Here is a 24,986-nt window from a genome sequence, read left to right as displayed (position 1 = left end):
TTTTTTTTTTTTTTTTACACGACTGTCACAATATCGCGGGGATTAGGTTTGGGGCCGAAAAGCTGGAAATAATTGTATAAATACATTGACATAAGAAAAATATATAAGAAATCAAATCTCCTTTTCTAATGGAGATAACAATGTCGAATGCCCAGTACGGACCGCGTTAGTGTTGATTAGATGTATTTTGGATAAAAACAACCTTCTACCCCCACCTTTTTGCGTCATTTTCAAGCTCCCCCCAAAAGAAGAAGAGCAGCAAATTTTGAAGAAAACATGTTGGGAAAAGGAAATGTGCAAAGCAAAGTAGAAAAAGGGAAGGAATGTGGCAGTGCAGGATAACACACACAATAAAAACGCGACAAAATCAAATCCATTCAACTGCACCACCGCCGCGCCAAGCTCCGCTTCTGACGATTCCCTAAACAAATGATAAATCAATAAAAATATATATATATTTTATATCCCTGTTGAGAAACAGAAGCTCCACGTGTCCACTTGTCATTTATCAGGTCATGACGCCATCAAGCAAACGCACCGCATGCATCATCTGTCGCCCTCTAGCGGCCACATAGCAGATAATCCCGAGTAGCCCTGGCTGCAGAGCGCAGTTCGAGGCGTGCCTTATCCTGAATGTTTGTTTTCGCACACACGGTATCTAAGCGCCTTCTTTTGTCTTTTTTGTTAAAAGTATTTAATTGGCGCTTTTAATGACTTCACGCTTACTTTCAAACACTTTGTTGAACATCGAAAATTCCCGACTCTCAACCTCCCGTCAATCGGGGCCTAGATGTACTTTATTCAAATTGTCACTTTTTAAAATAAACGTGACGCTCGTTTATAAGTGAACATGACAATAGTTTACAATATTAAAAATAAACAGACGATGAGGAAGCTCCGTCGCACTTGTCCTAAATCAACCTTTGTAAAAAAAAAAAAAAAAAGAAAAAAGCTCAGTCATCGTTACAGTCAGTTATTGTAGTACGGTATCTCGCCACACGGTGGCGCCTCTTTAGTGTATTTTGTCAGTTGGTCACTTTTTTCCCCCCTGAACTTCAGTACACTATTTGTCATGGACTCGGTCGGGTGTACTTTAGATGTACTTTATTCAAATTGCGCTCGTTTATAAATGAACATCCGTCGCACTCGTCCTAAATCAACCTTTGTAAAAAAAAAAAAAGAAAAAAGCTCAGACATCGTAACAGTCAGTTATTGTAGTACGGTGTCTCGCCACACGGTGGCGACTCTTTAGTTTATCGTGTCGGTAAATCGCCTTTTTAGTCATGCGGAAGTGACGTACATGTTCTGTCTTCCCGAGTTGTCAATTTTGATTCTAATACAAATAAATTACTTTTAATGTATGTGATATATTGCGTAAATTTGTGGATAAATTGGGTTTCCAATCACTCGGAGAGCAAATATTAATTAACCAACGCTCTGGTATGCGGAAGCAATGTTATGATAACCGGAAGTGACGTATTCATCAAGTAGCCAGTGTTCATGGCAAACGAGCCGTATTCTTAACGGAAACTGTTTCCTAAACACAACTATACCACCTTATCAGAACTTACTGTGTCATTATAATTTGTACCATAATCCAAAATATCGTACAAATGTTATCGTGGGCGTGTGAAAGGGGTATTTCAATGATAATCTAAGCGTTGTTTTCTGGTACTAAAACGTTTATTTTGAAAGAGTAAATAAGTAATGTTTTGAGCCAGACGCTAACTTGACCAACCCGCCTGTTGCAACTTGCCAGCGTTTGACAGCAGGCGCCACAGCAGCAGCCTGCAACACACTTTCATTTGTCATTAGTTTCCTCCAACGAAGTTGAAGAAAATGCTGTCCTACATCATTGGAGTGAGTACACTTTAAATAAACATCAACTGCGTTCATCGGTGTGTATCGGGGTTCGCTAACTTGCTCGGCTTTGGAGTGTCAACAGTGTTTGGGCAGGATGCCCGGACTCGCCCTCCGGAAAATGTGACTCACTTGACCAGCTCGGCTGGCCCGCTTAAGCCGCTAAATGAGCCCGTTAAGCTTGGGCAACGCCCCGTTCAGTTCCTTTGCACAGACACTCGGCCAGTGCTAATGTCAATGCTAATGCTAATTTGTGTCAGGTTATCCGCAGCAGCTTTGATGGCCTGGTTAACCTGCTCTTCAGGCTCCTCTTTCGCCGGAGGAGGCCCGCCATCACCCTGGAGGACCCCAGCGTCAAGTATGCACTGCGGCTCATTGATAAGGAGGTCTGCATCTAACTGTTAAAGGGTTTACCCTTGTGATTAGATATATAGCTGTGTACATTAAGTGTAATTTAATATCAAACAAAGCCTTTCAGCAATCCCTTCGTCTATGCATTCAATGTGATGGAAACACATTGCCAATGCTATAACAAACGCTACTAGTCTAGTGGTCAAAGCAGTGCAGTCTTATGTGTTAATCCCCGGTTCAAATTCAACCATGAGCCTTTTTATTTAATAATGGATGTTTGAACATCATAACATGCAACATTATTTAACAGTCATCATTACACTTGCGTTAAAAATGTTTGCACTGAGCATTTTCAGCATTCACACACAATTTCTCCAGAAATTTCACATGTGCAATTTTAACAGTGACATATAAGAATCATTTTTTAAGTGAGATAAAGACACACTTTTGGACTTACCGTCGTTATTTCGGTATTTTCTGGATTTCACAGAATTTAAATAGTCTTTTCAACGAATATATGATGTATATATTTTGGATTATTTTCACTTTGATCCAGATCGTGAGTCACGACACGCGGAAGTTCCGCTTCGCTCTACCGTCCGGCGAACACATCCTGGGTCTCCCTGTGGGTCAGTATGACGTCAGCAGGTTTCGAATCCATCTCATTCATCGTCCCAAACGCAACAATGTCACCCCCAGGACAGCACATCTATCTTTCGGCCAAAATCGACGGCAAGCTGGTCGTGCGCCCGTACACGCCCACGTCCAGCGACGACGACAAAGGCTACGTGGACCTGGTCATCAAGGTGGTGACATTCATTCCACTTTGTCCTGATTTATCATGACGTGATGATTTCATGTCATCGGCCGTCCTCGCGCAGGTCTACTTCAAAAACGTTCATCCCAAATTCCCAGAAGGCGGTAAGATGAGTCAGTACCTGGAGAGTCTGCGCATCAACGACACCATCGACTTCAGAGGGCCCAGCGGGCTTCTCGTTTACCAGGGCAAAGGTGACACAAGCACCACCTGAGCACTTTAGACACTAGTGACATGATATGATGAAGTATAGTATGATGTTTGGGAAATATGAGATGATGGCAAGTAGGGATGGGCGAGTACTGGTACCAGCTATCGGGCCCATACCAGCCTTATTTCAAGGTATCGGGTACTTGCGACCTGATACCATTCACCAATACCAAGAAATTGTCTGTCATTGGTTTAATTGAAATTTTATGTCTCAGAAGTACTCGTGGTATCGATAGCTTGGTATCGGTGAGTTGAGTACGTGTCATTTGAAATATAATGATGTATGGTAAGGCATTCATCTATGGATGTGTATTTTAGATATGACATGATGTAGAGAAGACATAAAAAAAATGTATGACACCAAAATGATGATGATAGTGAAAAATTGAGAATAATGGTCCTCTGCAGGTGTTTTTGCCATTCAGGCTGACAAAAAGTCTCCAGCTGTGACCAAGTCGGCCAAACACGTGGGCATGATCGCGGGCGGGACGGGTAAATGTCCAACTTCAATCACAAGTGGAACCTCCAACATCGCCGATGTTCACTTACTATGAAGTTGTAATATTTGTCACTCGGTGTCAGGGATCACGCCCATGCTGCAGCTCGTCACGGCCATCATGAAGGACCCGCAGGACCGGACGGTGTGCCACCTGCTCTTCGCCAACCAGGTCAGTCGGACCCCCGCTCGCTCCACCCTCATCCTCATCTTCACGTCGGCCACGTATCGTGCCCCCACAGACGGAGAAGGACATCCTGCTGAGGCCCGAGTTGGAGGAGATTCAAGTCAACAACCCTGAGCGCTTCAAGCTGTGGTTCACCGTGGACAGAGCGCCCGCCAGTATGTTCCATCGGCGCACGCACGCACGCAGCCATGACGTGATGGCTTTTTGTCTAACAAGCCCGTTGTCATCTCCTCTTCCGTGTGCGTGTTAGACTGGGAGTTCAGCGAGGGCTTCATCAGCGAGGCCATGGTGCGGGACCACCTTCCGCCGCCCTCCGCCGACACCTTGGTGCTGATGTGCGGCCCGCCGCCCATGATCCAGTTCGCCTGCAACCCCAACCTGGACAAGGTTGGCCACGCCGCCGAGCGCAGGTTCACCTTCTAGACGCTCGGGTGTGACCGCGCCCCGCCCCATCCCGTCCCACGTACGTACTACATATATTTATATCGTGTCACGCAGCTTGAGCGCTCACTCCAAGGATGGTGCCTTACATTTTTTTTGTATTATGCAGACTGATGCGATGTGTTACGTGACTTGTGTGGATGCAATGTCATTTTTCCACCTTTCTGCCACTTCGATTTTCTATTCAGAATAAATCATTCAACTAGTGTGTTGATGTATCATGCATGTCAGCACTTTAACGGAGGCCCCAGAAAGATCAGACATGATGACACAAGTTTTGTCCAATTGTTTATTGCTATAAAAAATGAATTGTATGCAGCACATGTTGGATGAAATAAATCTTCTCCCAGAACAAGTTTTGCTGTCAGCGTCTTCTTTTGTCCTCGAGCTAGCAAGCTAACGGTCACACATGCGTTGTATCTTCTCTCACACAGACAATCTGTAACTTAAACTAGAGGGGCATGATGATGTTGCGCAATCCTCTAGCTAATTAATTTTTGAGAATTGACAAGGTGTCATTGTGCCGCTACGATGGGACCTCTTAATGGCATAAGATTCAAAACATGCAAAGAAATATGGATTATAAAAAAATAATAAATGTATAAGCCATGTTTTAACATGAAATATATAAGCCATTTTTTTAACATGACATGATTTATATAGCAACTTTTTTTTAACTTGACATTTTTTTTTAGACCACCTTGTTTCCCCCAAGTGCTTGTTCGTTGTAATTCTCATGCGATTTTTTTGTTGTCATTGCTATATTTGTTGTCATTGCTCAATTCGTCCAAACAAATGCAATTTTGGTTTTACCAGCGACTTAAAATGAACAAACTGCAGAAAAGTCTGGTCGAGTAATTTCATGGACGCAAATGCCCGGATGCAGTAGGGCGTGCGCTACCTGAACACAGCAGCCAATCATATTTCATGGACGCAAATGCCCCGAAGAAGTAGGGCGTAAGCTACCTGAATGCGGCAGCCAATCATATTTCGGCGGGGCGTATCAACTCGTGTGGCATCATAACAATTTGAACAACACTAACATTCAGCGAACCGAACGAATGCTTCCAGTCAACACATCAGAAGTGCTTGATCGCCTCCCGGTGAAGAATGCACACGTCCCCTGCTTCGTCACCGCCGCCGCCGCCGATGCTGCCGTTCTCCTGCACGACTGACTCGCATAAATTCCCCTCGCTCAGACTGGGTGCGTACGCGTCTCTTCTTTGCACTCGACCACTGGCAAGTTCTTAACAGGCAACATGGTGGCGTTCCGTTTCATAGGAGACGACTGTCAAGTGGAGGTCAAAGTTAGAAAAGACGACTTTTGAAAGAAGAAGCTGTCAAATGGACGTGTATGGCGTTGCACTTCCTACTTCCGCGTCGTACGTCATTGGGATTTCAGTGCTTCGTTTCAGACCACTTGGAAATTTGGATACCAGCGGTTTACGATTAGCAGGGGAAAGTAAACAAAACGTTGTTGGCGATTCGATAAGCGCCTAATTTCGAATTTGATTTTTTGGGGCATATTAAAGCCGGTAAAATGAAAGCTGGTGAGTGTGCAGACTATTATAATTTCCGAGTGTTTTCCAACGCACCACGATAGTTGTATTAACCGTGGAGTAATAAAAGACAGCAGTAGAAAAAAAAAACATATTTTCATGTGTAATACTCATCAATACTATGTGCTACTCTTTCAAACCAGACATCATTGCTATGTTAGCAATATTAACTTTAAATCATCAATTCAAATCAGTCATATTTTAAAGGCAAATGGTCCTCTGCGATTAGTGCAGCTTTAGCTCCCTCTTGTGGTCATCTATGTTAACAGAAATGTGATTCCCTTGACGCGATACGCACAATAAATACAATATATATTGATCTGTCTGTCATCAATTCCTGTTTCCTACACGGATCATAGAACGTTCAAAGTGACTGAGATACACTACAAACCACAGCTGTGCGATATAACAATATAAATATATACTGTACATATAAATACATATAGATGTAAAATGTCTATCGTATGATATAATACTCTTATATAGTGAGATTTACCTTGCTGCTACTGAGGGAGTCCTGTAATTTCTTTCCCAGCATGCAAAGAGGGGGTTAAAGTGTCAGGAAATAAATTTACTGGATTGGATTGTGCATGTGTACCTATTTAAGTGTCCTAAACTTGTGCCCCTCCCCAACAGACACACACGACGCTCCGGGTCTTCTTCCAGCCTGAACCAAGTCACGAAGACCAGCAGATGACCAGGCTGGCCACCCCCAAGGACAGCTGGGTGTCCCCACATGCGTTTCCCTTGGTTAACTTTGACTGTGTGGAAGGAAAAAAAAGTGCAATGTCTTTAATGTATATTTGTTTCTTCTAATAAAGAACAAGTAACAAACAACACTGCCTCTTTCCTTCAGTTGTAAAGTGACTCGCAACGGACCCTGTGTATGTTTGAAACTATAAATATGATGCTTGACAATAAAAGCAGAAAAATCTGGTTAAATCAAGTCCTGAAGACATGTCTTTAACATGGGAAAATTTGGAGCTAAACAAGATACAAAGTGTTTTTAGTGAGCTTTGGGGAGCAACGCCGCCTTGTGGTGTGAGCGTCGTTTTACATTTTGCATTTATGTAGACACAGCAATGGAAGCTGGTTTTAAAAAAAAGAATGCGAAATCAAAAGTTACAAGTGGATGAGGCAGGAGGGATACTTTCACATTTACAGATGCATGGTGGAGGGGGACACCAACCAGTCCTACCAAAGCCACACTGGTGAAGAAGACGAATTGGTGGTCGGTGGAATCGGTAGTGGGTCGTGAAGTAGCAATGTGGCGTGTTAGGCATGACACAATAAAATTTTTCTGTCGCGGCACAGATTTGATGGCCGAATGGTCTAAAACTTTGCCTGCGGTTCAGGCGACCCTGGTTCGATCCCCACCCTGCGCTCCGTTTCCAAATTAAATGAGAACGCTGAGCGGGATTCGAACCCGAGTTTCCCGAAGCAAACGTAAAGTCTTAAACCACTCGACTACACCTCATCGAGCAGAATCCGTCGTATATTTGTATTTATACGGCGTTTTACTTGATAGAACCCGTACGTCATTGCTATATTGGATAACTTTGCTTTCGAAAGGGGCGTTGCTTCATGACGCTTTAGTCGAGTGGATTAGTCCCTTCCCCGTGACTCGGACGCGTCGAGTTCGATCCCCGAAGGGGAAAGTAATTCTGCTATCCACAAAAGCTATCACTTTGTAACTAGTTTCTTTACTTATCTGTGCTAAATTGTACATTTTTTAACGTTTTTTTTTTTTTTTGCTGGAAGTGACGTAATCACCGGAAACCTATATAAGTGGAGCCAAACAGAGGAGTCACTCTTTCTCACCTCTTACAGGTCCGGTCGTCCTGGTCCAGCTGCTGCTCCGCACGCATTTCCACAAGATGACCGACAACTTTGACAAGGTGAGTGTCCACTCTTTAACAGCCTCTTAAAACTCGCTTCTTTTGCTCACTTCGAACGAAAAGTAGCACTTTTGGCGTTGCTAAAATGCTAAGCTAAAACGTTCGCTCTAGCGTTGGCAATTAACTTCTACGACCTGAAATTGCACTAAAACGCGTTTTTTGGGGTGAGTACATTCGGATGCATGGATGAACGCAGTAATTTAAGTATTTCATCATGGCAATTTGTGTAACTAACGAAGCGTTTGCTGCAAACATTTCCAGCATCTGGATGACAGCGCCGTTTTGACGAAGGTAAGTAGACAAAACTTGGGACAACACACGCATGCATCAACTTGATTAATTCAGTTTAATTGTGAATTTCTGTCCACAGGTGCAAATCTTCAAAGTGAGTTTCAGTGGCCGACTCCTGTGACTTCAGAGGTAAAGCGTTTTAATCAAGTGTCTAATTGTCTCATTTCTGTCCACAGGATTCCATCTTGAACAGAGCGGCCAGATTGACTGCAAAATGGCAGAATTCCTGTTTTTAGAAACACAAGATATCATTAAACAGACTTTAAAAAAAAAGATTTGACTGCATGCTTATTCTTACTGCAGGCTCACATCTTGAAAGGCCCGACTGAGCCTAAATTGGCTGACTTCCTGTGTCTTTTTGGGACATGGCTTCTTTTTGCTGGTCTACCAAAAGTCAGGTTGCAAAGCCACTCGCTTGGAAGGCTGAATATTGGAAAGTAGAATGCTTGCTTACGTTACCGTGTCTTTCAGGCCACCGTGCTGCTGTTGAAGAGGCGTCCAGCTCTGCTCACTGGTAAAACATGCACGCTTTCACACCTGTACAAATGTTTGACTAATTATTTTATCATGTACCTACTAGGCGGCCTGCTCTGATTTAATAATGACTCAGCAAAGGTGTCAAATCCAAGTCCAGAAAGTTAAGAACAAGCTGCATGAAGTGAGTTTTATTTTATTTTTTTACGCTTGACATGTTTGTTCCGCAGTTTTGCCAAACCTGTGGTCAGAACACCGAGCAAGGTACTTGACCTTTCTCCTGTCCATATTTGTCCTCTTGTCCACCAGGTGGCGCTGGTGGCATTCAGGAAACATGGCGACATGATCAACTTCCTGTCAAGTGACAAGCTACAAAGTAAACTTTGCGTGTTAAGTTTAGAGCACTCACCTGCTTTTTCTTTTGGCATGCAGTGCAGCTTCCAGTGACGTCAGGGACTGTGCCACCGAGACCCTCCACCTGACGGGCAAAGATCCAAATTCTGCATCGTGCGGAAGGTCCTCAAAGCTGCGGACATTTTCAATGTTGAGACATGCAAATAAACGTGCTAAATAGAAGCTTGCCTGGTCCTTTGTTTGTTTGTCCACGCCGGAGAAGCCTCCACACCCGTTCAGAGTTTCAGGAGCTGGCCGCTACAGGGTGTGCCAGACGACCGCATCAATGAGGAGCTCCTGCAGCAGCGTACAATCGAACTTGGCTGCACTTCTGGTTGGTAAGAATTGGTGTCTACTCACATGTTGCTTGTCATGCAGATGGAGCCACTGGGGTGACTCAAAGTGCAGCTGCCTGAGGAGGAGCCCTCTGCTGGTAAGAGAAGGCACATTTCATTTCAGCTAGCATGTTCCAAAGTTGAATGATGACTCTGTGTCCAGTGTGGCGCAAGATGTCGTACCTGCTCACATCCCAAGACGAGTGCAACGCTTTTCTTGTTGCTCCTCATCCACGAGGTGCTGAAGCCAAACTTTGAGGCAGCCTGAGAAGTGGGAGACATTTACACTTGGACGGTACGCTCTTGAAATTCTTTCCACTGCACAATCCTCAAGACAACGTTGATCCATTTTTTTATTTTTTTTCCATTTCTAGGCAGCAAGGAACATGATCAGCTTCCATCATCATGCAGCTGTGACCACCCAAGTCCCAGAAACAACTAGTCTTAACCTCTGGTAGGTTTGAGGCTGCCCGACCACTCCACCGGCTGCCCGACCACTCCACCGGCTGCCCGACCACTCCACCGGCTGCCCGACCACTCCACCGGCTGCCCGACCACTCCACCGGCTGCCCGACCACTCCACCGGCTGCCCGACCACTCCACCGGCTGCCCGACCACTCCACCGGCTGCCCGACCACTCCACCGGCTGCCCGACCACTCCACCGGCTGCCCGACCACTCCACCGGCCTGTCCGACCACTCCACCGGCCTGTCCGACCACTCCACCGGCCTGTCCGACCACTCCACCGGCCTGTCCGACCACTCCACCGGCCTGTAACTTGTTTGTGATTTGTATACTCTGCAAAAGTAATAAAGCTTGATTACAACGAACACTTTACCTCTATTTCATTCACAAACACATCACAGAAACTTAACTTAGAAAAAAAAAAATTAAATCTTAAACTAAAAAAAGAAACTCAATTTAAAAAAAAAAAAACTAAAATATTTTTTCAATTTTTCTCCCCCTAGAATATTTTTCTAAATTTTTTTATTTTTTTAATTTTTATTTTTTTTTTTTTTATGGGGGAAAAAAATACTGGAAAGTGGGTGGAGCAAGGCTGGAATACTGCTTTATGATTCGCTGAAGGCTCTGGGAGTGGGTGGAGCAAGGAGGATCAAACGCTGTGATTGGTTGAAAAGTGGGTGTGGCTATGCAAATTAGAAGGACTGTGATTGGCGGGGCTTAAAATGGGTGTGGCTATGCAAATCTGAAGTGCTGTGATTGGTCGGTTTGGCAAATGTGGGCGTGGCTATGCAAATTGCTGCGTTCTGATTGGTCGTGGGCGTGGCTATGCAAATTAGCACTTCCCTGCAATTGGTGGAATTGAAATCGGGTGGAGTTAGGGGCGGTCATAGCGGGAGATAGGTTTTCAAAGGCCTTTTTGAGTCTTCAGGTCAAAGTTGCACTTGAGTCACTCGCTGGGACACAAGCCGATTACTGTTCCCGTCCATCTTACATGACCCAAAGCTCGATGAATTCGAGTTTTGAGTCATGTGGAGACAAACGGGAGTAGTAATGGTACACTTGAGTCCACAGTCGTAGTGACTAATGTACAACTCTCACCTCAAGACTTCAAGCAGCCTTTGAAGAGCTTGCCTCCTGCATGCATTGATGGCAGATTTACCAATAAAACGCAAAGACTCCCGTTCAAGTTGAACAATTTATTGTACAGAAAAGCTGACATGACAAAGCATTTGACCAGGCAACGTTTGTGTGGGCTAGCGCAAGTTGCACACACAAACGTTGACGACAGGCCGCGGACGGATGCAGCCTAAGTGTCGTGTGCTTGATCAGCTGCTGTGTGATGTCACTTCCTTCTAATGATGCACACACAGTAGATGCGGCACGAAGGGGGGCGTGAGCACAGCCGACATCTCGCACTGGCACAAAAACTAAGTGCCATGTACTGCACATCATCATCACACACTTCTGGACATGTTTTTCAATGACACTCATGTGAAACAAGTAAGTCAAAAACCAACTCGGCCCACATCAATGTCATTGAAAAACATGTCCAGAAGTGTCTGATGACGTTCGTGGAGCACATGACGCAGAAGTTTAAGTTGAGTGAGAGAAAGGTCGGCGCACTCACGTCCACCTTGTGGTAGAATGTGACATCACACATCAGCTCCTCAAGCACACAGCACTGCTGACAACTCACATTTGTCCAAATGCAGGTTGCTGTCCCGTCGGCTGCACCTTTGGGCCTGAAGCCTCCTCCATCTGGTCAGGCAGAAACAAAACAAAAGCAATGATCAACACACTTCTCTGCACAAAAAGTTGAATATCGTTGCTGTCCTGTGTAAAACATGTTTAATTTTAGAAAAAAAAAATGGTCACATTAATGCGATGTCTATAACGTAGAAACACCATTCACATAAAAATAAGATTGAAAAAAATGGACATAAGTGTTTTTCACATGACAGTGACGATATACTTTAACTATTCCAGCATTGAGAGAATAAAATTGAACATTTTTCACAAGTATTTGTCATTTTACCAGAATAAAGTGGTATATTTTTACGTGAATTTCAAAAAGTGGCCACACATGTAAAGCATGCATTTGAGCAAACAGCTCCTGGCTTTTTGTCCAAAACGGACATACAATAAGCAACTAATGCTCCTTTCAATCAACAATGGCCACAAAGTCCAGATACTGAAATAATCTGATGATACGCCATCCGTACAGACAGTCTAATATGGTTCAAAGCTTGACAAAGTAGAACTACCAGAATGTGTATTTCTTTAACACCATATCTTTTTAAAGGCAAAGGTTCTACAGTAACAGTGGCCCGGGACCACCACATGGCTGTCGGGCTTTTATTAAAAACAAATGCGGAAAATTTCAGCTTTAGCTTGAGCAGGTGTAGCTCATGTTTTGATCCACCAGATCGAGGCAAGCGCTATTGAGAACCAAACGGAAGAAAAAGCAGCATGCGCTACCTTTGTTGTAGACGTTAGTCGCGAGATGTGCAGGTGGAAGGCCAGCAGCATGCGAAGCCATCACTTTTCCATTGTTGGACATCAGCTTCTTTGACACACCAAACAACATTCAAGTCCACGCGTTCCGTGATTTACTTGTGATTGACACCTGGGCTCAATTTGTGGGCGTGCTTGTTGACAAGCCACACTTTGTTGACGTTTGATTTTAACATAGCCAGCTTCCAGTGACGTAGGGAGTAACAATAAACAAACTAGAGGGCCTAAGTACAGAAACATGCTTCTACCTTGTGTACATACATATATACAACATTTAGAGTTTAAAAATGTTTGAAATACTCACTCGAAACGCTGGCGGACATATACTGGAGACGCTGCTTACTGAACCGGATGTGTAGGGAAAGCGGCGATGTTCAATTCTAGGTTAGGGTCGCAGGGAGTTGCTGGAGCCTATCCCAGCCGTCAATGGGCGAAGGCAGACTACACCCCGAACTGGTCGCCAGCCAGTCGCAGGGCACACATAGACACTGTCACTGAGCGGGAATCGATCCCACGCTGCCCGCACACAACTCAGGCGTGTGTACCACTACACTATCAGGGACCATTGAATAACCTGTCAACGCAAAACATCCTTCCAAATCACGAGTGGAGAGGCTGAAGAGGATTGTGGTTTTGCGGTTTTTAAACAGTTGGTTGACCCAAAAAATGTGAATGTGTGCTGGTTTTGGGTTTGTGTTGGACACTTGACCTTTGGAGGGCAGTAATGCGTTTGTTGTGCCCAGTCTACCGGAAAGGAAAGAAGAAAGAACACCCATCCAATATTCCGACCTCAGCACATTGTAATTGCAACGGCTCATACTTTTTCCCACCTTTTAGGGTAACAGTACTTCGTGAAAGTTATGGAAACACTTCCAACCAAAGATCCATCGAGTCGGCCACAACTGAGATTGAGGTATGTGACCTGCTTGATTGTCGATGCCAAAATATGGACCAAAAACTAACTTTTTAATAACTTTGAAAACTGGGGTTACTAATAAACGACGGCAGATTCGAAATCAGCACCACAAAGTAATTTAGGAGATGCATTTGCATCTCTGATTTGAAAAATTTGGAAAACAAACATTTCTGCAAAAGCCGCATGTTTTCATCACCCAGAATGCACTGTCCGCTTCCATTTTGCATGCCATGCGCCGCGACCTGGTCACGTTTTTTAAAAATTATTATTATTATTATTATTGTTTATTAGGTTTTTTCAATTTGCGCCACATGTTATTGTTTAGCGATGCAATAACGACGTTTAGAATGCTTACAATATGTTTGTTGCATGGTGTTGGTTCTACAAATCGAAGAGGAAAAGGCGGAAAGGGAGTGTACAGACTTGTAAATGATCACAAATCGGGGATTTCACGCCCAGAAAAAAAAGTGAAAGACGAAAACGACTGTTGCTGGTTGCGATAAACAGAGCCATCCTACCTAAAACTGTTTAATTTGCTCGGATTACTTTGTCACAGGTCAAATATTATCGATTGAAATACGATCGCTCTTTGTTCCATTCTTCAACTGTAGTATTTGTATCTCTTTAGAATAGATAGACTTCCCTGGTTTAAAAAGAAATAAATAATATACATAAATACATATATTTTTAAATTTATTTATTTATTCATTTATTGTAATGTGACTGTCCTGTAGAGTAGTGCGTTTCCCGCTAGTAGCTCATGAGACCAGCAACAAAACAAAACCTAAGAGATTGTTTTTTTCTTTGCTTCAGCGCTTGTAGCGATGACTCGGGTCAACGTGTCAACCGAGCGGCCCGCGCCAGACGGTGGCAGCACCCCACCAAAGCTCCAGGCCGCCCTGTCACAGAGAGGTAGGTACCCGTCAGCCTGACGCGTCTGCGGCCGCCCGGCTCGCACCGGTGCAGGTGGAAGTAATCCCTCATTTTCCCCGTTTGGTGCATGCGAGTGGGTGGGTTGCAGTCTGATTGTGTGACGTGACGGTCCGTGCTGTGCGTTTGGGCCCAGACACGCAACTTTTTGCCCCGTGGTTGCGCTCTTTTCTCAAACTTCTCCAGGGCTTCTTGCAGACAGACGTGACCAAAATATCGCATCCTGCCATATAGCGCTGCCGCGTCACATCACACGGAAATATGTTTACAATGTCACAACATGTTGCATCTTGATTTAATAACAGTACAGTTTAATCCATTTATGTTTTTGCTCAAACTAATAGGAAATGTCCCCAAGCAAAAGCGCATGATCATTTATCTTCCAGGCAGTGCGTTGCCGGAAACAGCACCCCCTAGCTAACTCTGGCTAGCATTTGGGGGGGGGGGGGGGGGGGGGACGACGACGACATGAGTCTTGCTACTTTTAACAATGACTTATTATCATCCTGGATGTTAGGAGCTTTTTTTATTTATTTGATTTTATTTGAATTTATTATTTTTATTTTATTATTATTTTTTTTTATTCAGTTATTTATTTCATTATTTTACGTTCAGTAAAATCAGTTTCGAGCAAGTGTGGCATGTTTGCAAAATGCCTCCGGTCGTTTCGCGGTGAAGGGCTTTCGATCTGCCTCAACCGCATTCCCAGTGCTGCATTGCAGTCACAAACCTCTCAGGTGTCCTGACGCCTCTTGGACACCAGAGAGTGCAGTCGAGTGGTGGAGTGAGTCGTAAGTCATTTTTGGGGTTGTGGCTTGTGTATGACTGAAATAACAGCCTTAAAAAAGACAACTTTTAAACTTTCTGGTCAACATTTTATGCACATGTGGTTGTTGTGCCTCTTCCAGAAAGAGCTTTCTTTGGGCTTCTGGTTGCCTGAAATTGTCTTTCGACTTTTTCACTGATTCCTGGCTCCTGGATCCTAAATATCATTTGTTAGTTGCTCTCCAAAACGGGCCTCATGCCAAAACCTCTGATTAACTCCCGGGTCAAGTATGGATTTCATCCGGCAGAGACCGTGACCGAAATAAACTTTCTGATCTTTGTTGTGTTGGCTGAGTGACAGCTCATCCCTCTTCTCTTCTCTCTCACCTCCACGAGTCTCCATTCCCACTCGGCCTTGATCCGCCACCGCGTTCTTTTCATCCTGTAGGCTGAGAACCTGAAGAGCGTCGGGGCAAATGTGCCAGCGAAATTCCTCGCATTCTCCCAAGCCGACTCGGCCCGGTGTTGGGTTCCCGGGAGGGGGCGGAATCGGTTGACGACTCAGCAGCTGACACCTCCTGTGATCTCTGCCTTTTCCCACCGTCGTAAAGTAAATCATGATTTCATGGAAGCCCCTTCAGCAACCTTAAATTCGTGTCGTAGCTTTTTATTACAAGAAAGCAAGTTTGTCTGCTGGTGACCATTAGGTCTTTACCAGTCGACACACAGCACTGTTTAGCTCCGCCCTTTTGGTACCTCGCCATTGCGTAAGTGTACCAAGAAGCACTGCAGTCCGAGACTAAGAATTGGATAGTTTTGCTTTGATTGCTCTCTTGCAGTTTGTCACCTCAAACCGTGTCAGGGTGAGCTTGTGATGACCTTAGCAAGAGTCATCGGGTCAGTCGTATAGTAGTCGTGTTGCATTCAAGGACACCCAACCGCTGCGTCACGAATAGCAAAAGTCACCTCCGCCTCGCTGAGTCAGCTGCGCTGCTTCCCGATTTGGCAACGGACGCCCCGATCTGCAAGGTCTGGATGGATGCACCGTTGCGCAGGTCTCGTTACCGGGAAACACCCACATCGCTCCTCCCGTCACAGTTGCACCCTCGATGTATGTGGAGGCTGAAAAAAAATCCCCTTGCGTCCAAAGTTTATTTATTTATGAGTGTCAGATCCGCCCCCCCACCAACCTCCCTAGCTGCTGAATTAAACATCAGATGACTCTGCAGGAATCACAACCCGCGGCGGGGCTCACAATTTAGTCATCTCAAAATTGCGTTTTGTTTATTTTTTTGACCGCCGCATAGATGCGACCTGCAAAGTTGGAGTAGAAATTCCTCATGTCATCCAATTTGCTGAATATATAATGCAAACAAAACAAGCTCGTGTTCTACTTTTCAAAGGAATTTGCCCTGTTTAGAAAATTGGATTTGTGCCTGCAGCTTGAATTCTTCTTCTTACTTGATTGTCTGCCTATGTCAAGCATTCTGATGTCGTTCCGGCGAAGTTGCAGCTGCCGCGCAACTATGTCGTCTTAAAGCCCGACATAATCAGGCGCTCATTGCATTGGCTCCACTTACGCTTTCATAATGCTCGTTGATTGTCTGCGTGTGTGCACTAAATGAATGATATAATTGCAAGCAAGACCGCTGACCCTAACTGTCCGTCAAAAGGAATCGGGATGCTCTGACTCAGTCAACTTCAGATGGCCGTCTCTCGTTTGCGTGTGTGTTTTTGACATCCGAACGATGCCACTCCCCAAGTTGCTCATTTGTGTCGAGTGTCCACTCGACATCGATTCGCTTTTCATTTGTCAATATGGCTTCTCTTTTGCAAATGCAGACATTCGGTGGCATTAATTAAGGCTTCATTTTGCCTTTTCATCGGTATTCTGTGCGTAGCAGATCTGATAGTTTGTTAAAATAAAGATAATTGTTGAAAAATACATTAGAAAAGGACCTTGGGGAAAAAATCGCGACACATATCACAATTTTTGGGAAAATAATCGCAATTTGATTATTTTCCATAATCGTTCAGCCCTATCCAGGAGCATTGAGGAGTTTCTGACTTGGTTGCTGTGGCGACAGTATAACGTATGACCTGCTGGGAATATCCCCCAGCGTCCCACCATGCCCCATGGGATGCAACCAAACATACGTGTGTGTATGTGTTACAAATGTTTTCATCAAGAAGTGTGGCCGCAAACTTCCGCTCTAAATCAGGCAGTCATGCAGGCCCACGTGACCCCCATCCCCAATTTGGGCCGTGGCATGGACACCGTATCCGTCCTGCCATTCCGTTCTACGATTGCTCAACCCCAATGAATGTCAAACACACGCCCCCCCCCCCCCCCCACCCCCCCCCCCGCCCACCACCTCATGCTGCTCTCCAGTGTCACATAAATGTCGCCAAAGGAAGACGGAAAGACGATTCAGGTGCTCTCCGATGTAAAAATATTTAGTGTCAGATTAGGCATTTAAATTGTGAAAATGCTGAGGACGCACTTTGACTTCCTGGCATATTTTTCTTCCCCTCATGTGGTATATATTTATTCACCAGGCCACTGCGGCTTCATGCATTTCCATATTTGCTTTCAAGTGACCAAAGTGTTCAATTTCCTTCACTTGCATTTGCAAAGAAGCCGCCAAATAAAATGAGCAGCACATTGTCCTAGCGTGTAGCTCGCCCGCCTCGCCGCTCCCGGCCTGGGGTTCGAATCTCGGCTTCAGCCTCGCACTTGGACTTGGTGTTCCTCCCATATTCCAAAGTCTTTTTTTTGTTTGCTTTTATTTTGAAAGTCATACGTGGAAACTGTTCCTCTCTTATTGCGTGCTTGCTTGGCCCGGGTGTGAAGGTGCAGCACCCCCATCGTGCTCATCACAAGTGCCTGTCCGGGACTCTTGCTCCCCCCCCCCCCCCCCCTTATCCCTTCTTGTCCTCCTGCCGTCTCCCACTCGTGACTCAGTGTTTGTGGGGTTCTGCAGAGGTGATGTCACGCCGTTGAGGGATGACCAAGGTGAGATAGTAAGCTTGCCTGCGCTGCGGAGTCCCTCCACTGGCCGGCGTTGCTCACGAACGAGGCAGCGAAAGATGCTCATCGCCGGCGGCGCCACTCCATGCTCGGACGCACCCCCTCCCGCCGCTCGGATCTCGGGCCATGGCGCCTTGAGCCGCCTCCCCCGCCCCACCGACAGCCTCCGCGATGTCACAGGACGACAGGAAGTAGGACGATCTGCGTTTCTAGGGCAGGTGTCCGCCAAGGCGCCTCCGCAGCATGACGCTGCCGGCCGCGCTGGTACTCTGGACTTGCGTGTGGGGGGCGGTCGCCCCGAGCGGCAGCGGGGCCGACGGCACTGAGGTGGAGAGGCGCTGGGAGACGCTGTTCTCGCGCTCCTACTTGGGCCTCGCCGGCGGGCGCTGGCAGAGCGACTACCTGCGGGGCGTCAAGCGGGTGCGCCGCCTCTACTGCAACGTGGGCATCGGCTTCCACCTGCAGGTGCTCCCCGACGGCAGGATCGCCGGCGCGCACCTTGAGGACCCGCACAGTGAGTTGATTGCCGCCGCTGCACCTGCGCTCAAGATGAGGATGATGATGGCTATTCTAACAGAGCTCTTCTTCAGGTCTCATGGAGATCTCCAGCGTGGAGCGAGGAGTGGTCAGCCTGTTTGGTGTCAAGAGCCAGATGTTTGTGGCCATGAGCCGCAGGGGGAGACTCTACGCCGCGGTAAGTGTGTGCGTGCGTGTGTGTGCTAGCTGGCACTCCTAAGAAAAAACACGTGTTGTTATCGTAACCCATGTGATCATTATTTATTATTTGCATGACTTAATACATTACAAACTGAAAATAAATTGTACTCCACGGCCCACCCTAAATAAATCTTTACTTAACATTTCAAAAATGTGACAGGATGGACATTTAGGTGTCCGCGTAGATACCCGCTCTGCGATGAGCCAAAAATGGCGACATACGGGTGTCGTTATTAATATTCTGGCATGTCCAAATGTTTCCACCTATTTGTTTTTATTTCGGGGGAATTAATGCTCACCGCAGACATACAAAGATGACCTCATTCCCTGACTTCGAGGTGACATATAAGAACTTTCAAGAACATGACATTAACGTTGAGCTCAAAAGTGTTTGGACAGTTGTAAATCACGTTCTGTTGATTGAGACCCTGTGTGTGTCGTTCTAGAGGTTCTTCGGCGATGAGTGCAAGTTCAGGGAGACGCTGCTGGCCAACAACTACAACGCCTACGAGTCTTTTGTTTACAAGGGCTTCTTCGTGGCCCTCGGCCGGCACGGGCGGCCGCGGCGAGGCGGCAAGGCCAGCACCGCCGCCACCGGCACGCATTTCCTCCCTCGGTTGTGACTAACGACAGCATTTGCACACGCAGATGTTTCTTTTTTCTTCCAGGTAACGCCGCGTCGACGCCAATGAACTGCGCAAATGTTGATTATGTTATGATAGAAATATATGTATATTTGAAGAGCTATCTTCGCGACTGACTTTAAATGCGCTACTTTTGCTGTACGATTTTAAAAAGGTGCCTTGGCGCTCCCACTCGGGGCCCCCTTGAACTTGCATGTAAGAGACACCCGGGTGAGGCAAAAAATAGGAATGACGATCCGTAGCAGGCTTCAAGGAAGGCGGGGGTGGGGGTACAAGAGGGAGACTATCTCTGGTTCTTTGCTGTAATTTGATGGATTATGTCATTTACAATCAAAGGGGAGCCCAATAAATATGTAGATTAGATGTGAAGAGAGTGAGACCTCCAAAGTCCAATACAATCTTTGACACTTTGACAATAATAATAAAGTTAGACTACTCGCCCCGTGTAGTCACACAACCAAATTGGGCTAATTTCCATGCTATGTCACGATGCTGTTAGCACCATGCTAATTTCGTTAGCATCTGCTATTGATCATTTGATTATGAGTCACACTGGACACCGTTTTATGAGGTGTTAGGACTTTGGGGGTTCCACTGTATACACTATGTTGCTAAAATGTTAGCGCACATGTTAGCCTCTGTTGCATGTGACAAAAACACACGCACACACAAAATGTCAATTGTGCAAAGTTATAAAAATGAATTCAGGAGCTTTTACAGAAGGAGACACAACTTTCAAGAGTTGGCCTCAATGTTTGTGTTGGTGAGTGAGGTGGTGAGAGCGTGCGTGCGTGAGTGAGTGCCTGCCCTTGGCCTTTTCCCCAGTGAGTGCGTCTGCGTGTGCGTGAACTGCAGTAGTAGCCAGCAGCTCCTTCTCCACTTTCATTTTTTTCATTCATTTTTTTGTCCTGCTAAACTCTTGCAGCATACAGCTCTGTTCTTTCAATTCACACAGCAGCCCATTTAGGCAACAATCTTGAGTCTGAATTAACTTGACTTGTTTACTGACTCTAGATGGATGGCTGAATATTAATCATATGTTGATCAGACGGTAATTGCATGACACTAGCTATATTGACGACAAACTTGTCCTGAGCCAAACTGCGCTGTCCTTCTATTTATTCCCTGATTTGATTTTCACAGCAGCCTGTTTAGGCGGCAAACTACTTGGGTGTCAGTTTACTGCACAGCCTGCAATTAGTTCGGCCTCGTATTCCACGTGCTTAACATTTACGGGTAAGTGCATTCACCATACCCATCTAATGAGAGTTTTCTTGCAGCGTTCACCTCTAACTCACCACTAGCCGTTCTCTTATGTCCATTGGCAACTTATTTGTGACTTATTGACTGCGTACAAAAAAAACACTCAAAAATGTCCCCAATAAGTATCTGCAGCCAAAAGAGTAAAGCTTTGCCAATCCAAATTTGACCTCATCAGCAGAATTTTCACTGTACTGTTTGCATGAGCGGCTTCACCTGCTGCCTTAGTTTGACTGTTGCAAGAAAAAAAAAAAAAACATTGACTGACTGTCGGGAAAGCAAAGCGAGTTGGACTCTTTATTTTTGTACGTATGTGCTGTGCACAGCAGTCCTATGTATTACCGTACTCAGATAACAATAAAAATGTTGGAACAACTCACTGCTGCCCCCAGTGTCCATTCACGCGAGTCACATCCACGACTCATTTCAATGCACGTTCAATTTTATTTGGAAAACAATACGAAGGATTCAATACATAAAAAGCTAAAACAAAGTTAGTTTTAACATAACTTTTTTTCATTGTGATCCTACTACAAAGGGTATCACTAAAATGTAATGAACATTTACATCTTTGAATATAAAATGAACAATAATTAACTTATAAAATGAATGTCTACACAAGTTACCGTTGTATGGCAACTAAAAAGTATTTTTATTTACTTTTTTTACATTGTAATTAAAATTATCAGTTGCGCCATCTCATCTGGTGGCTAACCAGGGCAAGTGTTGTTAGATGCGTCGAATCTCTTTTTTTGCACAACAAATTAAATCATACTTAAAATTATGCATTTGTATATTTAGCTACCTGAACACATTTCCTGTATGAGGTGACTCACAAAAAAAGAGCACCAACAACATGTGGGGTGTGCTGCCGCCGAAGCGTGTCGGCCTGGACGCTGGCGTTCGCCCTCTTGCAGGGCAGCTACGCGGCGCCCTACCCGTCGTCACTGATTGGCTCCAACTGGGGAAGACCTCCACCAAACTCAGCGTCATCATGCTGAAGGCGGACACCAGCGAGCGCGTTAAAAGCAGCCGGTACCTGTGTTTGGACCGCAACCGCACCTCAGTGAGTCATCTTCATCCTCCTCCTATTATCAGCTCTGTGCACGCATGTCGTCACTGTTGGACGAATTCCACTTTTTTCAGCAAGTACAGTACAGTACTTTAAAAATGTAATACGTTGCAATGCGTGGTATTGCCCGAGAGTGGCAGCAGTGTGCTTTGCACACGTCGACCACCTTCGACCAGGAACAAGATGACGACGAAGAAGAAATGCAATGACGTCAGTTGTGTGAGCAGAATGGCGGTTGATTTGACTCCGCGATTTCGGCGACTTAATAGCCAAACGCGAAGTTTTCGAGACAATTTGCACTATCGTGGTAAGGTTGTGCAAGAAAAGTTGATTCTTTGAACATAATCTGTACAGTTACATGATATTTTACTTCACGCGTAACTGAGTTGCATTCTTGTCTATGAAGGCAAGTGTCAAATTAATGTGGCGTATTAGTATTTGATTATTGTACATTGTGTCCCAGAAAAAATGTTTTTAATCTCATTATATTGAATTTAATGGACATGCGTTCAGCCTCAAATATTAAAAGATGACCCAATAAGGTTTTTTTTTCTTTTCAAGGTCAGATGATGGGAAAAAAATTAAGTGCTTCCTCCTTTTTGAAAACTCAAATACTTCCTAGCATTGTACAATAATGTTATACTGTACTTTGTGTAGAATCAATATGCATATTGAAATATGTACTATACCCTTCTATTATCATCTGTATTTACACCTGTACCTCTCAATTTGCACCCTGTATCTCTCTCTCTCCCTCTCCCTCTCTCTCTATCTCTATGTTGGCAGGTATCTCTGGACCTTTTGGTGCCACGCAACTGTGGCACAACATCATCCATGCCCTGCGCACCCAGGTAGAGGTGCGCCACCGCCGGAGGCACCTGCACGTCCACAGTAACAGCTTCACAGGCTCTGACGCGGTGGACGCCGTGCTGAGCTACCTGATGCAGAACGCCGCCGGTGGTAGCGAGGTGTCGCGCCTCACGGCCACCCGACTGTGCCAGGCCCTGATGGAGGCCGGCGTTTTTGAGCCGGTGGGCGCCAAGCTCTTTCGCCGGGACAAGGAGGCGACATTTGAGGATGGCGGCGGAAGTCTGTACCGCTTCCTGGAGCGCAAGGGGCAGGATCGCAACAGCGATACTGAAGAGGAAGTGGAGAAGAAGAAACACAAGTGCTCCGGGTGGGCTTAACAGGAAATGTTTATAATATGTTTTCAACGGCTCAAATGAGTTTTTTTTTAATTAATTTTTTTATGCAGGTTGAACAACATGCATACAATCGCCAATCCTCTCGCTGTGGGAACACCTAACAGGAAGGTGGAGAGGCTCCTGAGGTCCATCAACCTGCGGCCATCCCCGCCTCCAACCACATCCTCCTTCCTGCCTCAGACAGGTCAGCTCCCGAGGGTCCCTTTGTTCTCTTGAAGTGAACTGAGTGGCTCTGCTGTGGCCTCACAGTGGTGGAGGATGTATGGAAGCAGCAAGCGTTGCTTCAGCTGCTGCAGACGGTGGAGCTGCCCGTGCTGGACTGCATCCTGGCATCTCCCGCCAGAAATCCCGTTCGAGCCGGGCGGGCTCCTCTGCAGGACCTGGTGATCCCCAACACGTGCCTGGAGAGAGAGCTGCCAGACGTCCTCAACTTCGTCCAGTGAGTTCCTCTCAGACTTCCTCTCCATGAAAGTGCTTTCAACGTACGGATCTCACATCCTCAGGTGGGACAGGTGGCTGTCAGCCGCCGGAGACTGCCTAGAACTCCTCCCCGACCAGCTGATCGTGGCCGCCGGGGAGCAACTCCGGCGACAGGATGCCGCCGAGCCGTCGGAACGGGCAAAGCTGCTCCTCTTTGACGCCATCGCCAAACACTACGACGGGCGGGAGAAGGCACCGCTGCTCTCTGGACGCTACCTGGACGTGCACGTCGCTATTCTCAAGCTGCTGGGTATACAAGCACTGACCACTGGCAAAAACATACAAAACAACAAAATATTATTCAAATGTTATATATGAAAGAAAAAAAGACATGCATTTTTTTACACTTCCTTTTTGGTTCTGATTGGTTAAAATAGTCAAATGTTGCTGTGGCAGTGCAAATGTGTTCTATTGTGAGCAGAGGATTTTTTTTCCCCCTATAACACCATAAAGTTCTTTTTTTTTTCTGAACTAATACAACCTGAAGTTGACATTCCGATTGATTTCTTTGCAGAAGACGCCAAGGTGCACCACGCCATCCGAGCCTCACAGCTGTGCTTGCACCTGCTGCAGACAAGCGCGCGGGATGAGCTCCGGCGTCTTTTGGCCTTCATGGCGGAGGCGGCCTCCCCTCACGCCTGCCGCCTCCAAAAACAAGTAACCTCCCACGAAAAAGCAAATACGGAGGCTCAATCCCAGCACTCACTGGTGTGTTTTGTTATCAGGCGGACAACCGCGCTGTGGTCTGCCACGCTTTTCACAAGGCCGTCGTCCACGATAGCCAACTGACGCGAGCACAGAGCGAGACCTTGGCGCTGTTTCTCATGGATAACCACTCAGACCTCTTTAAGGTAATTTCTGTTTAGCATGTGTTTATAAAAGTAATATTAAAAAGTGATTTTTTTCCCCCCACCTTTTTTAGACTCCTACATCCCTCATCAGAACTGTGCACAAGACACTGAGCGCCATGCAGGAGGGCAAAGATGTCGACTCTATCACTTGTAAGCGTTTGTTGTAACGGGACACTTCATTAGGCACACCAGTACGTCCCTTGATGCCAACTTTTTGTTCCCTGGCTGCAGCGGTCGCCTTCTGCGAGCAGGTAACGCCGCAGGAATACCGGAAGCGGCGCGACGACACCACGCACGAGAGCCTCAAGCGCCTCCTCCTCCACGTGGCCTCATCTTCCGTGAGCGACAGGGAGAAGAGGAGGCGCCTCAAGCAGTTTGAGAAGCATCACTCCGTGGTCTTCCTCCAGCATCTGTGCAGCACCATCTGAAAACAGCACAAGTGCATTTGTCTTGATGGAAGTTGCTGCTTTGTGATTGGACTCCTTTTCATGATTATTGTTGGATGTTTGTCAAATTCTAAAGAGATTGTTATTGTCGCTGTTGTCTTATAAGCTATTTAAATCAAGTCGATCTGTCGGAAAATAATGAATTAATGCTGTGTGCACTTGCGTCATGTCATAATTTTCAGAGTGATAGATTGGCCCACAACTTGAGTATACTGGAACCATTTTAGAATGCACTTTATTCCACTCAAATGATTTATTTGTTTATTACTACTTTCTTGATTGTGCTGTGATTTTACTTTTTGTTTTGCTATGAAATATGTTAATTTTTAATTAAACTGCTGATCACTTCTATGGCCTTTAATTATATATAAAATGTTG

General features: G+C 45.7%; 4 protein-coding genes and 2 long non-coding RNA genes across 38 annotated transcripts; 5 read left to right on the top strand and 1 right to left on the bottom strand.

Annotated features, from left to right (window-relative positions):
* Positions 1-1,526: 1,526 nt before the first annotated feature.
* On the top strand, positions 1,527-4,717 carry LOC147126441 (NADH-cytochrome b5 reductase 3-like). Its single transcript, XM_086022867.1, has 9 exons — positions 1,527-1,860; positions 2,121-2,246; positions 2,768-2,840; positions 2,911-3,017; positions 3,093-3,222; positions 3,647-3,730; positions 3,821-3,906; positions 3,977-4,076; positions 4,172-4,717. The coding sequence occupies exons 1-9, from the start codon at positions 1,840-1,842 to the stop codon at positions 4,342-4,344; spliced, it is 900 nt and encodes a 299-aa protein (XP_085878993.1). The 5' UTR covers positions 1,527-1,839; the 3' UTR covers positions 4,345-4,717.
* A 605-nt stretch (positions 4,718-5,322) lies between these two features.
* On the top strand, positions 5,323-6,758 carry LOC147126440 (uncharacterized). The gene is made up of 2 exons (XR_015084807.1): positions 5,323-5,566; positions 6,558-6,758. It is a non-coding gene; the product is annotated as an uncharacterized LOC147126440 (long non-coding RNA).
* Positions 6,759-7,564: 806 nt separating this feature from the next.
* On the top strand, positions 7,565-10,057 carry LOC147126439 (uncharacterized). Of its 7 annotated transcripts, XR_015084869.1 has the most exons (10): positions 7,604-7,819; positions 8,081-8,110; positions 8,190-8,204; positions 8,287-8,508; positions 8,582-8,624; positions 8,691-8,768; positions 8,894-8,945; positions 9,017-9,410; positions 9,476-9,607; positions 9,687-10,024. It is a non-coding gene; the product is annotated as an uncharacterized LOC147126439 (long non-coding RNA). The 7 variants fall into 7 exon arrangements; XR_015084868.1 differs by having other exon boundaries at positions 7,605-7,819; positions 8,287-8,503; positions 8,894-9,410; positions 9,687-10,021; XR_015084867.1 differs by having other exon boundaries at positions 7,605-7,819; positions 8,894-9,410; positions 9,687-10,019.
* Positions 8,153-12,641, bottom strand: LOC147126438 (uncharacterized). Of its 25 annotated transcripts, none has more exons than XR_015084863.1 (8): positions 12,596-12,641; positions 12,256-12,343; positions 11,474-11,535; positions 9,762-10,110; positions 9,496-9,576; positions 9,338-9,407; positions 9,152-9,235; positions 8,153-9,062 (listed from the first exon to the last, which is right to left on the bottom strand). XR_015084863.1 is itself a non-coding variant. In XM_086023057.1 (7 exons), exons 2-6 carry the CDS (start codon positions 12,304-12,306, stop codon positions 9,375-9,377), a joined length of 576 nt encoding a protein of 191 aa, XP_085879183.1. In that variant the 5' UTR covers positions 12,307-12,343; positions 12,596-12,641; the 3' UTR covers positions 8,153-9,274; positions 9,338-9,374. The 25 variants fall into 25 exon arrangements, 8 of the variants coding, with proteins under 8 accessions (XP_085879183.1, XP_085879182.1, XP_085879187.1 ...); XR_015084864.1 differs by having other exon boundaries at positions 8,153-9,110; positions 9,167-9,235; XR_015084862.1 differs by having other exon boundaries at positions 9,167-9,235.
* A 79-nt stretch (positions 12,642-12,720) lies between these two features.
* Positions 12,721-20,933, top strand: LOC147126437 (fibroblast growth factor 6-like). 2 transcript variants are annotated; one of them, XM_086022333.1, is made up of 5 exons: positions 12,721-13,204; positions 14,021-14,119; positions 17,887-18,447; positions 18,524-18,627; positions 19,097-20,933. In XM_086022333.1, exons 3-5 carry the CDS (start codon positions 18,177-18,179, stop codon positions 19,271-19,273), a joined length of 552 nt encoding a protein of 183 aa, XP_085878459.1. In that variant the 5' UTR covers positions 12,721-13,204; positions 14,021-14,119; positions 17,887-18,176; the 3' UTR covers positions 19,274-20,933. The 2 variants fall into 2 exon arrangements, with proteins under 2 accessions (XP_085878459.1, XP_085878460.1); XM_086022334.1 differs by lacking the exons at positions 12,721-13,204; positions 14,021-14,119 and having other exon boundaries at positions 17,840-18,447.
* Positions 20,934-21,515: 582 nt separating this feature from the next.
* On the top strand, positions 21,516-24,957 carry depdc4 (DEP domain containing 4). 2 transcript variants are annotated; one of them, XM_086022512.1, is made up of 9 exons: positions 21,516-21,620; positions 22,413-22,803; positions 22,882-23,015; positions 23,081-23,270; positions 23,335-23,561; positions 23,826-23,968; positions 24,037-24,162; positions 24,234-24,312; positions 24,394-24,957. In XM_086022512.1, the coding sequence occupies exons 2-9, from the start codon at positions 22,568-22,570 to the stop codon at positions 24,588-24,590; spliced, it is 1,332 nt and encodes a 443-aa protein (XP_085878638.1). In that variant the 5' UTR covers positions 21,516-21,620; positions 22,413-22,567; the 3' UTR covers positions 24,591-24,957. The 2 variants fall into 2 exon arrangements, with proteins under 2 accessions (XP_085878638.1, XP_085878636.1); XM_086022510.1 differs by lacking the exon at positions 21,516-21,620 and adding an exon at positions 21,631-21,933.
* The last annotated feature ends 29 nt before the right edge of the window (positions 24,958-24,986 follow it).

The sequence above is a fragment of the Filicampus tigris genome, chromosome 22 (assembly GCF_054856515.1).
Source record: "Filicampus tigris isolate MCC_2025a chromosome 22, RoL_Ftig_1.0, whole genome shotgun sequence".
In the NCBI taxonomy this organism is placed as follows: domain Eukaryota; kingdom Metazoa; phylum Chordata; class Actinopteri; order Syngnathiformes; family Syngnathidae; genus Filicampus; species Filicampus tigris.
Note: the sequence above shows the minus strand (reverse complement) of the source record. Positions and strands in the feature narration are given on the sequence as shown.